The sequence below is a fragment of the Cavia porcellus genome, unplaced genomic scaffold, assembly GCF_034190915.1.
Source record: "Cavia porcellus strain 051 isolate PalLab524CR breed Dunkin Hartley unplaced genomic scaffold, mCavPor4.1 scaffold_4, whole genome shotgun sequence".
In the NCBI taxonomy this organism is placed as follows: Eukaryota; Metazoa; Chordata; class Mammalia; order Rodentia; family Caviidae; genus Cavia; species Cavia porcellus.
This window is the reverse complement of record NW_026947487.1, coordinates 41678417-41693029: the sequence shown is the minus strand read 5'-3', so window position 1 is coordinate 41693029 and position 14613 is coordinate 41678417. Positions and strand designations below refer to the sequence as shown.

Below are 14613 nucleotides of genomic sequence, written 5' to 3'. Positions count from 1 at the left end.
AACTTACCAGTCTAATTATTTAGATACAGGATGACCAAAAATTGCATTTTTTGTTAATTTTTGTAAGATAATATAACAATTTTTTCAAATTTATTCAATAGCTTTTCTATGTATTTTAAGACATTCAATACACAATCAGCACTAGTTATAATCTGGTATCCAATCTCTTTCCAGATTCTTTTTGCATTATTGTCTTTCTTTGAACAACACATTTTACACTGTCATGTTGGCCTTTCTTTTTTGTGGTGGCATAGTTTCAGCAAAATGTCTACACTAGTGAAGACATCGATGGTGGATGTCCTGGTTGGTATTTCAGTAGCCCAAATTTTTCAATTATTTGATCTGTTAGACCTAATCTAAATTATAAATAACTTTTGAACCCCCTTGTTTTGAATAAATAACAAGTTTCGTAGGTGTGGTCCAGAAGTTTTGTAAATATTTTATAATAGTTTTTTCCTTGCTTTTGATGACAAGGTAGTTTGTTAGATGTTAGTCAACACTGCCTATAGAATTATTACAATCACTGACCCCTACAGGAATTTTCTATTAGTTTCATTTCTTCTTTCAAATTCTAGCATTTCTGTATCATGAGTAGTTGACAGTAAGGAGATGTCTGTTTTGTTTTTCCATTTTGTAACTCAGGCTTTTCCTCTCTGATGTGCTAACATTACTCGCTTCTGAAGGTTTTCTTTTGCAGATCTTTTGGCACCTCCTTCCTGTTCAGTCTCGTATATTCCAACCGTATTGTAAAAGAATATCACTGACTTCTAGAGAAGTAAAAAAATTATATATACTGTACTTATAAGAACTTTTATGAATTATAGCCCAAAATTCTACATTATTTCTCACAAATAAACACAATTTAGTAAAAAAAAAAAAAACCTAGGACTCATTACATTTCACTAGATAACAAATATAAAAAGCAATTACAAATTTCTAAATTAAAAAGTATACAAAAATAGTTGATATAAAGCAAACATGTATAAGTGTATCTTGTGCATACAAGAATCAACTGGTTGAAATGACACCTGTCCAAGTGAGACTTAGAATGTTCAGTACATAAACAAACATACTGCTCAAATGATGTTTTGGGGTTAACTGTTAAGTGGTTAATATATCACAAACATTTTAATAATTAGTCTCTGTTGACACATACAAAATAAATATCTTCTTATTTTTCAGTGTGATAATCTGATCTTGTTTCTTATTAAGTAAAAAATTGTATCTGCAACTTACATTTATTAAGCAATCAGCTAGTACAATGTTTGATATATTTCTGCTGTAAATTATCAAATTATGTATCCCTAAATCATCTTCAAAACTAATGCATTCTCATTGTATTGTTTCCCATATTTTTATGAACTCTTCATCTGAGTGTTACAGTGTTATTTTACAAATTGGCAATAATTGTTGCCATTTATTATTATACAGAGTATTAATGATTTTTGATAATGAGTTATGTAGAAGCCCAGGAATGACATTACTTTTTTCTTTTAAGTGAGAAGTTTATTTAAACAACAAGATACTTGATTTAAAGGGAAAACTATCTTGGATTCTTTTTTTTTTTAAAGTAATTTACTCCTACTTAAAGACAGATTGCCCTACATGTAACAGCTATGTACAGAAGTTATAAAATTGTCCTTGGTTTTACAATAATAAGTGAAAACATTAAAATTCTCCAGTCAAACAAGGTATGCAAGGATTTTTATCTTGTTATCTTTTTCTATTAAAACAATGAGAGCAAAATAACTTACTGGAATATAAAGATAAGAGCTGAGGGACATATACTAATGAGGAGAAAGGGGATTATTTTCTCAGAACCAATAATTCCCATCCCATTTCCATTTGATGTCAATCAAAACATATTGTTGGCCATTTAGTAAAAAAAAAAAAAAAAAAAAAAAAAATATATATATATATATATATATAAATATGCAATATGTTTGTGCATGTACACCAGATCCTTTATGTACAGTAAAGGAATAGGGAAGGAGTAAATAATGAAAGAATGAAGAAAACTGTCCTGTAGTAGTCAGGATGTGGTGGAACCAAATTGCAGTTTTCTAATTGAGAATCTGTTCTCCGGTTGTAAGAACGTAGCTCTGAAGTAGGGTTGTTGCAGGTTCTTTTTAGAGGATGCCTCCTGTCTGCTGCTGGAACACATCAATTGTGTCTTCAGCCTCCATTTCCAGCTGCGCAGCTGTCTGTTTCATTGATTGATTGTCCATTGAATCGAAATCTGATCTGCCTCGTTGACAAACCCTGTTGTTCACAGTGGGCTGTCACTAGTTTACTAAATGGTATCTGCCTCTTACTCTTAAACCTCATTGTAGCACCATCCTGCCCCACCACCTTCAAATTAATATGGTCATCGTTCTCAGTCTAGACTCCTTCCTTGGGCTTTTGATTTGCCATAGCAAGCACCCAAGCCTTCTTAATAGCCGCTTCAAAAAGAGGTACCAGATCCACACCCAGTGAGCACATAAGCAGCACCTGAGCAGCAGGAGGCAGCAGCAGTGGCGGAAAGGGACATTGCTTTTTTTTAACAGTTGTTTTGGAAGGAAATAACATTTAAAGTATATTTCTGTTTTTGGTTTTATGTATTTTCTTTAGATATATACTAAAGTTATTATAGTATAGTTACAATTAGTAGCAACCATCTTAGTTCTAAAACTGGATTTCTTTGGTATTTTTTATTTTTTTGTGGGTGTTCGTGTTTTTGTTTTGGGAGGGGTGGAGACACGGTCTTGGGATGTAATTCAGGCCAGCCTTAAACTCTGTAGCCCAAGCTGACCTGGAATTCTCAGCAGCCCTCCTGTCTCAGCCTCCTTAGTGCTGAGATTACAGGTGTGCACTGCCACACCTGGTTTAAAACTTTTATCCTCATTTTCTTTACAATTGATTAAAATTTCAGACAGTCATCTTAACACCTGCTGTGAGTTTGAGACCAGCCTCAGCCACAAAGTGAGCTCAAGGCCAGCATGAATTGCATTGTGAGACCCTGTCTCAAAAAGACTGAAAAAGAAAGAAAGAAAGACAGACAGACAGACAGGCTAAATGTTTCAACTATAATTTTTTGCAATTTTATGATTTAGATATTAATTCAGGTCTACCTAATACAAACTGCAGTTTACAGATAAACAGAAAAATGAAATTAAAAGATTTATACACTATGGATAATTACTTCCTTAAATATTTGGAAGCATGATTTTAAAGTAAGACTTTATAATGGAAATAATTTACTACTTTTACATTTTCTTATTTTGATTTTGATTATACAATAATATTTGTAATACTGGAGTGAGAAAATATTTTTCTCTTTTGCTTCCCAAAGGATTTAGTAAATGGTGGAATTAATGCCATCATCTCTAATCATTTTTTGCTTAACAAATATTTGATGAAAAAATAGTTTTATTAAACTGCTATCTTCTAGAAGATATACAGTGATGTATTTTCATTTTAAGTTTTTAGGACCTTTAAATGAAGAGATCTATGTAGAAGATTTTTACCTGCTAGAAAAGATAGCATTCAATAATTTAGCAGAGAAAATTAAAGGCATTGTTGAAAATATGAAAATCAGCTCAGAAAAGTAAGTATTTGAATCATAAGAGTAACTGATTATGGGATTTGAAATCTCATACATGGTATTTCTTTTTAATCTTTATCGTTTCAACTGTGTAAACTATAAAGATGCATGGTAAAACATAACAAAACATCCATTTACTCCACACTATGAATATTAATGTTTTCCTTGCCTTGAAACTTACTCTTTCTCTTAGTTTCTTACCTATCCAGCCCCAATCCCTCTCTACCTAAGAGGTAGGCATCTTTTATAGGTCGTATGTGTGATTCCCACATTTGTGTTGATACTTGTGTTGGTATACGATATCGGTATCTATGATCTTTGTTAATTGTGCTAAATGCCTTGACCGTTTTAGAGAAACGCTATTGTCCTGTAGGTCAGCAGTGGCGATCCTGTGGCACGCATGGCACAGTGGGCACGCAGAACCCTCCCTGTCTGTCAGCATGCGAGCCCGGCTGTCCCTGCATTGCCCTAGCGGCCAAACACTGGCTAGTCAGTTCGATTGGAGTGTTGGGGCTGTGCTAAATAAATGAGTTTTGGGTGTCAGTTTGGGTACTCAGTCTCTAAAAGGTTTGCCATCACTCTGTCAGTTTTCTTTGTAGTCTTTCATGAGAACTTTTAACTATATACATGTGTACAGATCCTTTCTTGCAGCATTAATTATGATGTAAAATATGAAACTTTTTCTTCCTAAAAATCTCATATATTGTTTTATCTTATTTATCTAGCATGAGTGACCTTATTATGAAAGTTGATGCTCTTCTTTCCTCTTGGCCTAAGCAAACACCTTGGTATAATGTCACATTTCTTAAAGAGAAGCACAGGTAATGATATAATGGTGTCCAAGTTTTTTCTGTCAGTGTATGCTATACTCAATTATTGTTTCTATTTATTTTCATAACATAGTAAAATTTAAAATAGAATTACAGGTTTTTTCGGAGAATAAATGTATTTGACAGTGTTAGGTAAAGAAATTACAAGGTAAAGGGTACAGTTGGCAGAATACTTCTTTCTTTGCATATACATGGTCCTGTGTTCAATCCCTAGGATGACAAAAGAAGAAAACATTCTAGAATGATACAGAATGATGCATACAGAATGATGCATGTGAGATATGAAATTTTATGTAAGTTATTCCTGACATAATTTCTCTTACTCCAAATGTCTTTTTCTCGTGGTCAAGATCATTTTTTCTGCAGTGTCTTGAAACAGTCATTATATATAATATCTAGGTCTAAAGACTCAGTTCTAGAGTTCTGGTTAACCAAATGAAATTTCAAATAGATAGTATTTTGCAACAGCATGTCTCAAAGTTTGTTCTGGGATGCTGATGAATATATTCTGAAGAAACGCCTAGTCTCTGGTCAAGTGAATTTGAGGATCACTGCATTTTAGGCATTTTTAGTTCCTGTTTGTATATGTTACTATACTATTTTTATCTCCATTGGCTTAGGTTGTGTAATATAGCATTAGCTTTCTTGTCTAAAAACAAACAGACAAAAAAACAGCATTTGAACACCAAAGTACCACTTAACTAGCTGTGACCAGTCTTAATTTCGAGTATGTAAATACAGATGATGTTCCCTGCCACTCATGGGTTATGTGATTCAAGCTTACTTTCTTGTACATGTGTAGATACTTAGTGTGCTATTGCTATTATTTGTATTTGTTCCACAAATAATGATCTCTCACAATTTGGAAAAAAAGAGAAATAAAATTGAACTTGAAAGCTAAACTCTAAAATAAACACAAATAGAATAAGGAGAAATCTGAATACTTACCTGAAATAGAAGACCTAGGCCAACAAAACTTAATGATAACTTGATTTAAATATGGTTACCCTATTTTACCCTTAATTTTACTTTCCCTGGTTCCAGTTACCTGTGATCAGTTGTGATCCTCAAATAAGTATAGTATAGTGACAGTAAATTAATTTGAGAGACCACATTCATATAACTTTCATTATAGTTTATTGTCATTATTATAGTTCGTTATTGTTAATCTGTGCCTCATTTATGATTTAAATTTTATCATAGGTATATATACCACTACAACAACAAAAAAACCCTAGATTTTGGGTACCACTAGGAATAAACATATCTCCTGGGAAGAGGGGGTGAGCTCTGTATTTAATTTATTGAAGAAATAATTGTTGGATTTTCTTTGTGTTGGAAACTTTCAAAAACTAAAGAGAAGATCATTAGCAGTGTTCAGTCAGAGCAGTTGACTTACTGCACATGTGCATTTGTTTGGTTATATATGAGGGATGGATAGATAAAAGTTTGTGTAGGAATTATTTGTAGGACTTGGCCTTACACAGTTGTCAGAACTGGTAAAACAGTTTCCTTAAGACTTGAAACTTCTAGTGCTGGCACTTGAAGTTCACAGGACAAGCAGTCAGGAAGATGGCAATAAAAAGGGCAGTTGGAGAGCAAGCTGAAACCCTGCAAAGATGAATAGAAATTTGTGTCAGCCCTTGTTGCCTCTGACCTTGGTATTCTCCCAAGATGGGAGCCCTCTCCTATACAGCTGTGGGCACACAATGCACGGCCAGGTATCAGAGGAGCTGAGGGAGTCTCTAGGGAAAGGTTCAACTCATTGTAGACTAACTGCTATCTTAGGTCAACAGGGTGACTCAACCAGCAGCTCAGTAATAGTAATTTCCATGGAGCTGCAGAGTGATCCTGCCCCCTTGCTGATCTTAGAGTCTACTGAAAACCTCTCAGGCCCAGACAGGCCTGCCACACATCAAGTTGAGGCAGTGTCTGCCAATTCCCATGATAAGACAAAAATACAGGGTTTAACAAATATATGTCTGATTTCTTGGTCATTTCTAAATCTATGTTCTCTGTTACAGAAGTTATTAATTGTAAAAATAACTAGCTTTTCTAAATAATGTACTACTACTATTAAAGATTCCCTGAGCTTACCCATGTGTCTTGAAATTACCACCATTAGTAATTTTCTCTAGAACTACCATTCTTTGTCAATGAATATGCATTCTTCACATTTTTTTCCTATGAAGGAAAATTATGATTGTGTTTTGTAAATACAATTCAATGTTAAAAATTTCTACATAAAGTCACATACTACTAATTGTAGAAAATGTTAATCATCCTTTAGAAATTGATGTTAGGATACTGTACCTAAAAGATGAACAAGAAATTCAAGTATTATTTGAGTTTACATATATATTATTTCTGTAGTAATGTATATATATTACTTAATAAGCATATTATGTACTTCTATAATCATATAAAAATGTATTCATTTAGCACTTTTTATGGAGATACACATTTTTTCAACACAGTATTGTATCTTTGGCACTTTGCTGTCATGTCTATATGGACTCAGTATTAAAATGTTAAAACATATTATAAATCTGTTGTTATATTAATGTTTGATTGTTATTCCTTCTAAAATTTAAATTGGTTCATAAGAATGTTTAAATTTTACAAAGTAACTTAAATTAGAAGGGTTGCGAGAGAAGAAGAAAAGGCCAGTGATAAATTAGAATTACAAATAAAGTGAAAAAGGAAAAACATAGTTATCCTTTTCCTCTGCCCCGAAGAGTCTTTCTGAATCTCTGTGCTACCATTATTTTGATCCCTCTGGAATAATGTTAATTTTGTGTTTTTCTAATATCTTTGCGAAAAGTAACAAGAGGTCTTAACTGTCACCTCATCGTCCTTGGAACTTCACAGTGACAAATGCAAGTTGTGTAAGAATGTGCAATACAAACCATTTTGAAGGAGGCTTTACACTGCTGCTGTAGTGACCTTCCTGCTTGTCATGAGCGTACCGTGAACTAAGCTCTGAGCTTACAACTTTGCACAGTTCTGAAGTTCATGAGATGAAAACACACTCACGGTCCACGCAGAATGTAACTATTCTTAGAGGAAAGAGGTCAAAGGAATTTCTCCCAGGAGCTTCATAAAAAGTATTCTGTATACTGAACAGTGGTTTCAACAGCATTGTTAAAATAGAAAACTTGACCTGTTTTATAAATAATATAAATAGGGACTGGTAGTATCAAGATAAAATGCAGCTCAGAGTTTTCCACTGTTGTGGCTTGACTGAGATGTGTTTAGTGTATGTAAAAGAGTTGATGAACTTTCTGTACCTCAAACAGTCCTTTACCATTTTTGTTTCTCTGACCTAAGCTTTAGTAATAATCAACTGTCATTATGCTTGACATTATTTTCTCTGGCTAATGGCATGAAGTGTATCAGTAGTTTCTTAGCAATTGAGTATAAATCTATGACCTTAAATAAGAAGCAGAGGTACAGGTAGCATCTTGTTAATGTTGCATGAAAAGTAGTGCGTCCTACTTCCATTCTTAAGTCAGTCGGCCCCAGTTGGAATGGTGCCTGCCCAAGTATCATAGTATATAAACAAGTGCTCCAAGTGACACTCACAGTAAACTGTTAAGTGGTTGATAAAACTTGGAATGTGTTTTGTATTTCCCTGTTATGTTGATTTTATAAAATATTAAGTATACTAAAAATACTAAATAGTTAATTTTATTATTTTCAAATCTGAGGACATATATTCAACCAACACATAACGATCTTGGCTTTTTCTTGTTTTTGTTTTTGTTTTGGTGGTGGTGGTGGTAGTGGTGGTTTTTTTGGTTTTTGTTTTTGAGACAGAATCTCACTATGTATTTCAGGCTAACTTTGAACTCATTATGTAGCCCAGACTAGCTTTGAACTCATAGCTCCAGGCTAGCCATCCTCCTGCCTCAGCCTCGCAAAAGGTAGTATTACAGATGTGTACCACTACCCACAAGAGCTTTATATTTTTACATTATTTTATCTGTGTGAATTTTTAGGGACTAAAACTTATGTTTATTGTTCTTTAAAAATTTTTTAACCACTTGTTTGTACATCTTTTATTTTCTTGAATTGTTTGCTTTTCTTAACCTGTTAAATACAGACTTTGAAATTTACATTTTGTTGTATTAGATAACTAGAGGTTTTTTTAAATCCAGTTAAGAAGAAAATTTGTGAGACTGTGTGAAGCTCTGAAGATAGTGATTAGTAAGATATTTGTGTAAACCTAACCCTTCCCTTTTTACCTCACTTGTTTTCTATTTTTCTAGCATTATAAAAATAAATCCTCAAGGAAATGATGTGGTCTTTGATGTCGTTGCTATTGTTGATCCCTTAACAAGAGAAGCACAGAAGATGGCACAGTTACTGCTTGTAAGATAATGTTTTTATTGTGAAACTTACATTTTCAAGTCTGTTTTTAAGTACAGTCAAGTATTTGTGCTCTTAGTTCTTTTTATTATCCAACAGATTATCATGTTTAACATAGAAAATAAAGTGAAAGAACTACTTCCAAGTTGTTACAACAGTATTGAGATAGGCTGTTCCTGTAGACTGAATTTTGTGCCCCACAAAATTTGTATTTCAGCAGATGAAATATTTTTCAATTAACTTTATGCCCAGGCTCTCTCTGTGTAGAGATAGGCTTTTAGGAAGTAAAGTTAAATGAAGTCATAAGTGGTGTCCTAGCTGGCCACAGTGGCACACCTGTAATTCCAGTACTCTGGACTGAAACAGTATGACAAATTCAAGCCCAGCCTGAGCAACACAGTGAGCTAGACAGACACTGTCTTGAACTGAGGATGCCAGCTCAGTGTGCAAGCACTGCATTAAATCCACAGTGTCAAAAAAAAAAAAAAAAAGATTGTAGTTGTGGATTGGTGGCCTCATAAAAAGAGAGAGACTGTTTCCCAGGCACACAGACAGATCATGTAAACACAGTGACTGGAAGGCTGCAGACCAAGAAGAGAGTTGTTACCAGAAACCAAATCAATAGAAATATGATCTTGGACTTCCCAGCTTTCAAAACTACATGAAAATCTTTTTGTTGTTGTTTAAGTCACTGGGTCTGTGGTATTTTGCAGCAGCCTGAGTAAACTACTACAAAATAGCTTGTCCATGTTGGGAAGGATGTTCAGGACAAGCCGAGGCTTAAGCCTAATTATGTGAAGCTTAAAGTATAACTAATGTTAGCCAAACAGGCAAAGGGGAGGGAAGGGAGAACGTAGACCATAATCAGTAGGTTTGTTACAAAAAAGGCACAAAACATCATACCTTCAACAAGATGAGGTTTCTTTCTGCCATCTAACACTCCAAGTATAAACTACCCACAGCTAACAAGCCTCCACAGTGTGAGGGATTGGATCATTGTTGAGCGAGTTGTTCAGGCGTCCTCACACACTGCCTTCCATCTGGGGGTCTAAGATCATTGGCCAAACTTCTGAGAGCTGTGGTGTCATCTCCATATCACTGTTGGCAGAAAAAACAACAAGAGTACAACCCCCACGTTGGACACATTCAATGTGTCTTTTCTCATGGACAAGAATACAACCAGTCGGGACTTCCGGGAGAACATGGCGGATAGATAACAGCAGCTACGGAGGCTCTCTGAGATACCCTGCTCAGAATCCAGGAATGGGGTGGTGCGAGGAGTCCTAAGCAAGGGAAGATATACCCTGCCAACCCAGGAACGAACTAAGAGAAACCAACTGGAAACGTAATCCTGGTGCTATAACAGGAACAGATAAAATCTCAGCTCAGAAGCTGGATCCCACACCATTGGAAGCCGCAATTTGAATTTCCTGCTGCATCCAAATTAGAGACACATGAAAACTCTGAGAGTGGGAATTGGCGAACGGAGGTGAGAACGGGATTGGCAGGGAGCCCTGCATTGACCTGCAGTGAGTGAGTAGACCGGGGACCCTTCCATAGAGTAGGAGGCTTTAGTAAAGGACATATTGGGACCGGGCAGACTTGCTGGAACAGGACACTGCAGTAATTTTAGTCGCATATTCCCCTCTTAAGCAGGATTGGTGGGGAGTGCCTGGCCTGGGTGATGCTGCTGACTAAGACCCAGTAGGCTAGGCCAAACCAGTGCCTGGAGGTGCACCCTAACAGTGAAGCTTTTGGTAGGTTGACCTGGAGGGGAGGGCCCATCAGAGGCTGCCCGGGTCTGTAGTGGGCAGGAACACCTAGCCGGCACAATTCAAACAAACTGTAACAGACAAAGAGAAAAAACATTGGGCCTCCTATATTTGCTTGTATGGAAGGAACAAAAAGTACGGGAAGAGGAAGCAACAAGAAAGGGTCTTCAGTCCCCAATCCTGAGAACACTGATCCAGGAAAGATGAATGCAAAGGAGAATGAGGAAAGAAAACATTCAATATCAGACACAGAACCAATAGACAAAGCAGTATCTCCAGAGCCTCATAGATGAGTTCAAAACAGAAGTATTTAACGAAATAAAGCAAGATATAAGTAGTATAGTTAGAAAAATGCTAAGCACCACCCAAGAAAAAAACAGATGGTGGAATGGAAGAACAGAAAAAAAGAGAAGAATTGTTTGATGGAGAAAATAGAGAAAATATAGAATATGTGAAGCAGGTTCAAAGAGATTACCAGGAAACTAAAATCTCTATCGAAAGCTGGCATAACAGCTTGAAAGAAACTAAGGATAGCTTATCTGAACTGGAAGGCAGATTTGTAATGTGGGAGCATGAAATGAAAAACTTCTTAAAAATAACAAGAAAACAAACAGCAATAATACAAAGGCTAGAAGATGATAAGAGAATTAAGAAGATGATAAGAGAATTAAGAATTAAGAACATAAAAGAAGTAGGGACAAAAACAAATGGACTACAAAAGCTATTCACAGAAATAATCCAAGAGAATTTCCCTAATTTAGCAAAAGGTAAAAGATACTCAGATGTATGAGGCATACAGGACCCCAGCCACCTACAACCCAAACAGAGCTACACCCAGGCATAGAATAATCAAAATTCCAGAAATCCAATATAAGAACAGAATATTAAAAGCCGTCAAAGCCAAGAAACATCACTTACAAGGGAATACCCATCAGAATTACAGCAGACTTCTCGGCACAAACCATCAAATCATGAAGAGCATGGGGGGAAATAATTCAAGCTTTGTAAGATAATAACCTCCAGCCAAGATTGATATATCCTGCACAACTGTCCCTAGAAATTGATGGAAAAACAAGGTGCTTCCAGGATAAACAGGAACCAGGGGAATTTGCGACCACCAATTCAACTCTACAGAGACTACTACAGGATATTCTGAAAAAGGAAAATACCAAGATTCCAGAAACAGTGGCAGAGAGGCCACAATGAATGGAGCAGAAAGCGAAATGAAGAAGATAAACTGACAACAAACGACAGAAAAAGAGCTCAACAGAAATGAGGCAGAGAAGATTGGATGGTAGGAACAGCTATTTTGGAGAAAACAAGACATTATAATAGCTAATGCTGATTTAGTATCATCTTGTTTTAAAGTCCCATCAAGCTTTTATTCTTCTGTCTCCATCGGTCTTAACAGGTTGTATCTTATTGGATTTTATTATATGTGATAATATAAGCAAAAACTTTTATAGACAAGGAGATTATACAGAAACCATTGTTCATTTTCTGATAGTTGGTTCTAAATACCCTGTAATACTGTCATTCTCTTGAATGGTTTTACATTGTCTTGATATGTTTGGTGCAAGATTTCAAGGAAAGAGACACTATGGTAACTACTTTTATGTCAGGATATCTTGTGGTGAAACACTATTTTTTTTAAATGGTTATGCTTTGACCTGCGCTGTTTTGTTGTTATGTCCTCTTTTATCTCAATCTCCTTTTTTTATTACTTTTTATTTTTATCTTTTTAACTAAGGGAAAAATAAAAAATAGCAGGATACATTATAGTAACCCACTTTGATTTCCTGTTAACTTGATTTGAAACCCTGTATGGCACTCACCAACTTGTTTTGACTGATTTTCCTCTATTCTGCTTTGTTTGATAGTACCAAGTTCGAAAGTATAGGCAAAACTGTGAAGACAATAAGATTGATTATGACACCCATTCTGGTTGACTATTGTCTTCTTTTAAAGTCCTGTAATGTCTCCAATGTTTTGGTTTTATTGGTTTTGTTCTTTACTGTTTTGTTAATTTTATTATAACTGATGATATAGGCAATTCTTTTTAAGATAGCAAGAGGCAGTATGGTAACCATTGTTGATCACCTTGTATTTTGTTTTTACATTATTTATTATGTCCATCCTTTCGATTTGACTGACTCTGTTCTGTTATGTCACATTTGGCTTTACTCTCTTCAAAGAAAAGTAATAAGAATTGTGGGAGTAATTAACCCAAAATGTGTAATTGTCATTGTACAAAAGAGAGGAAAAGAAAGTGCTTTAAAGGATATAACTGCATGTATATTTAAGTGTATAAGATAGATAACCATATTAGAGTTTTGTTGGATCATTGAACAAACTGTTTTGCAGTCTCACTGTTTGAAAGTCCACTTTGTATGCTTTAATTTTGTAACTTGAACAACTGTTTCTGGGATAACAATATGTAATCTATTAGCTGGTGATTTCTTACTGTTTATTCTTTCTGAAATCCTGTATAACTTGTACCCTTTTTCTGTGTTTTTTTCTTTTTCTCCTTAAATAAATTTTTTTTTAAAAAAAAAGAGGAATGTAGCTCAGCATTAAAAAAAAAAAAAGAATGCAACCAGTCATCTGCTATGCTAAGTGGCAAGGGAGGCTAGAAACTAATTACAAACCTTACATAAAGCTGAAAATTTTTTTTTATCCTCCACCCCATGACACTTAGGATTGAACCCACAGAGTGATAAACTACATCCTTAACCCTTTTTAAAATTTATTTTTATTTATAGTCACTAAGTTGCTCAGTGAACCTTGAACTTGGAATCTTCCTACTTCAACATCCAGAGTAACTGTGGTTAGAGGGCTGCACCTTTGGTAACCATAATAAAACTGAAAATTCTTTTACAAAGAAAGTGGAAGGATGTTATGAGATAGCTGTAACTCCAAAGGGACATTGTGTGCCTTATCATTTTACTGAGAATTTCAGAGGTTCAAATTTTAATGCAGCTGGACAAGAGATTTAGCTCAGTGAAGCAATGCCTGCCTGGCAAGCATGAGGTCCAGAGTTCTATTCCCATTACTCCCCCGCAAAAAAGTTTTAATGCTGGTTTCCAGTAAATTTGAATAAGCTAGTTACATTAGAAGGCTGTATGAATTTTTAGTGATGTTCAAAATTTTGGTATATTCCAGTTTGAAATCACTCAACTTTTTTTAAAGATATATATTTTTTAAATATTCTCAAGTGGATACTGTCCTTTTGACAGTTTTATTAAGCATGGAAACAGGAAAATGTAATCACATCCAATTAATAATGCAGGTGATCAAGCCAGGTAATGTTGGTATATGCGTTCTATGAAAACTTTTAATTGTAGTTTTTCTTACAAATTTATACTATCAAATCACACTGAGAAAAAAGATCATAAAGGTCTCCTGTACATATATTAAAGTAGACACATAATTTTGGAAAGATGTTACTACCCCACTTTGCTAACCTATCTTTTCAGGCATATGAACATAGCAAACCTAATTCTATGGCTGATTTCCCATTCTTTTAACCATTTGTATGCCTTCAAATTTGAACTTCTTGAGATACTCTGTTCAGAATATTCTTTAGAAAGAAACAATAATCATCTATAAAGGAGTGAAGCGTAGTGTACAAATTCTGTACATTTCTATGGAGAATCATTATTAAGGGTAAATTAAAACATTGAGACTATGTAAAAAAATTAAGGAATCAGAAATACGTAGTTATATAGAGATATAAAATGTGCAGTTGCACACCAGTTTATCTTACTATTAATAATAATGTACTTTATTTCTGAACAACTTTCTTTTTAAAAGAATACATTAGTTTATTGGAAGAAATATACAGTGTTTCATTTAACATCAGGAAAGATAGTTGGTTCAACAACCTCCACAGTAGCAAATTAGAGGAATGATAACATGAGTATTAAAACACAGAGCTGCATATTCTGGCCAGGGGTAATGGGCGTGCACGTATTCCCAGAACTTGGGAGATAAAACAGGAAGATCATTGAAAGTTCAAGGCCAGTCGGAAAGACAAAATGAGACTCTGTCTCAA

General features: G+C 34.9%; 1 protein-coding gene and 1 pseudogene across 4 annotated transcripts in view; one reads left to right on the top strand and one right to left on the bottom strand.

The window, feature by feature from the left end:
• Positions 1 to 14613, top strand: part of Uggt2 (UDP-glucose glycoprotein glucosyltransferase 2) — a 194240-nt gene that overhangs the window by 123442 nt on the left and 56185 nt on the right. For all 4 annotated transcript variants that reach the window (XR_010046872.1, XM_063246946.1, XM_063246947.1 and 1 more), the window contains 3 exons: positions 3465 to 3589; positions 4312 to 4407; positions 8688 to 8790. Coding sequence is in view for 3 of the 4 variants with exons in the window: in XM_063246946.1 (XP_063103016.1) it covers positions 3465 to 3589; positions 4312 to 4407; positions 8688 to 8790 (324 nt within the window). In the remaining variant the exon portion in view is untranslated. The remainder of the gene's footprint in view (positions 1 to 3464; positions 3590 to 4311; positions 4408 to 8687; positions 8791 to 14613) is intronic.
• LOC106025224 (small ubiquitin-related modifier 2-A-like) lies at positions 2130 to 2415 on the bottom strand (annotated as a pseudogene).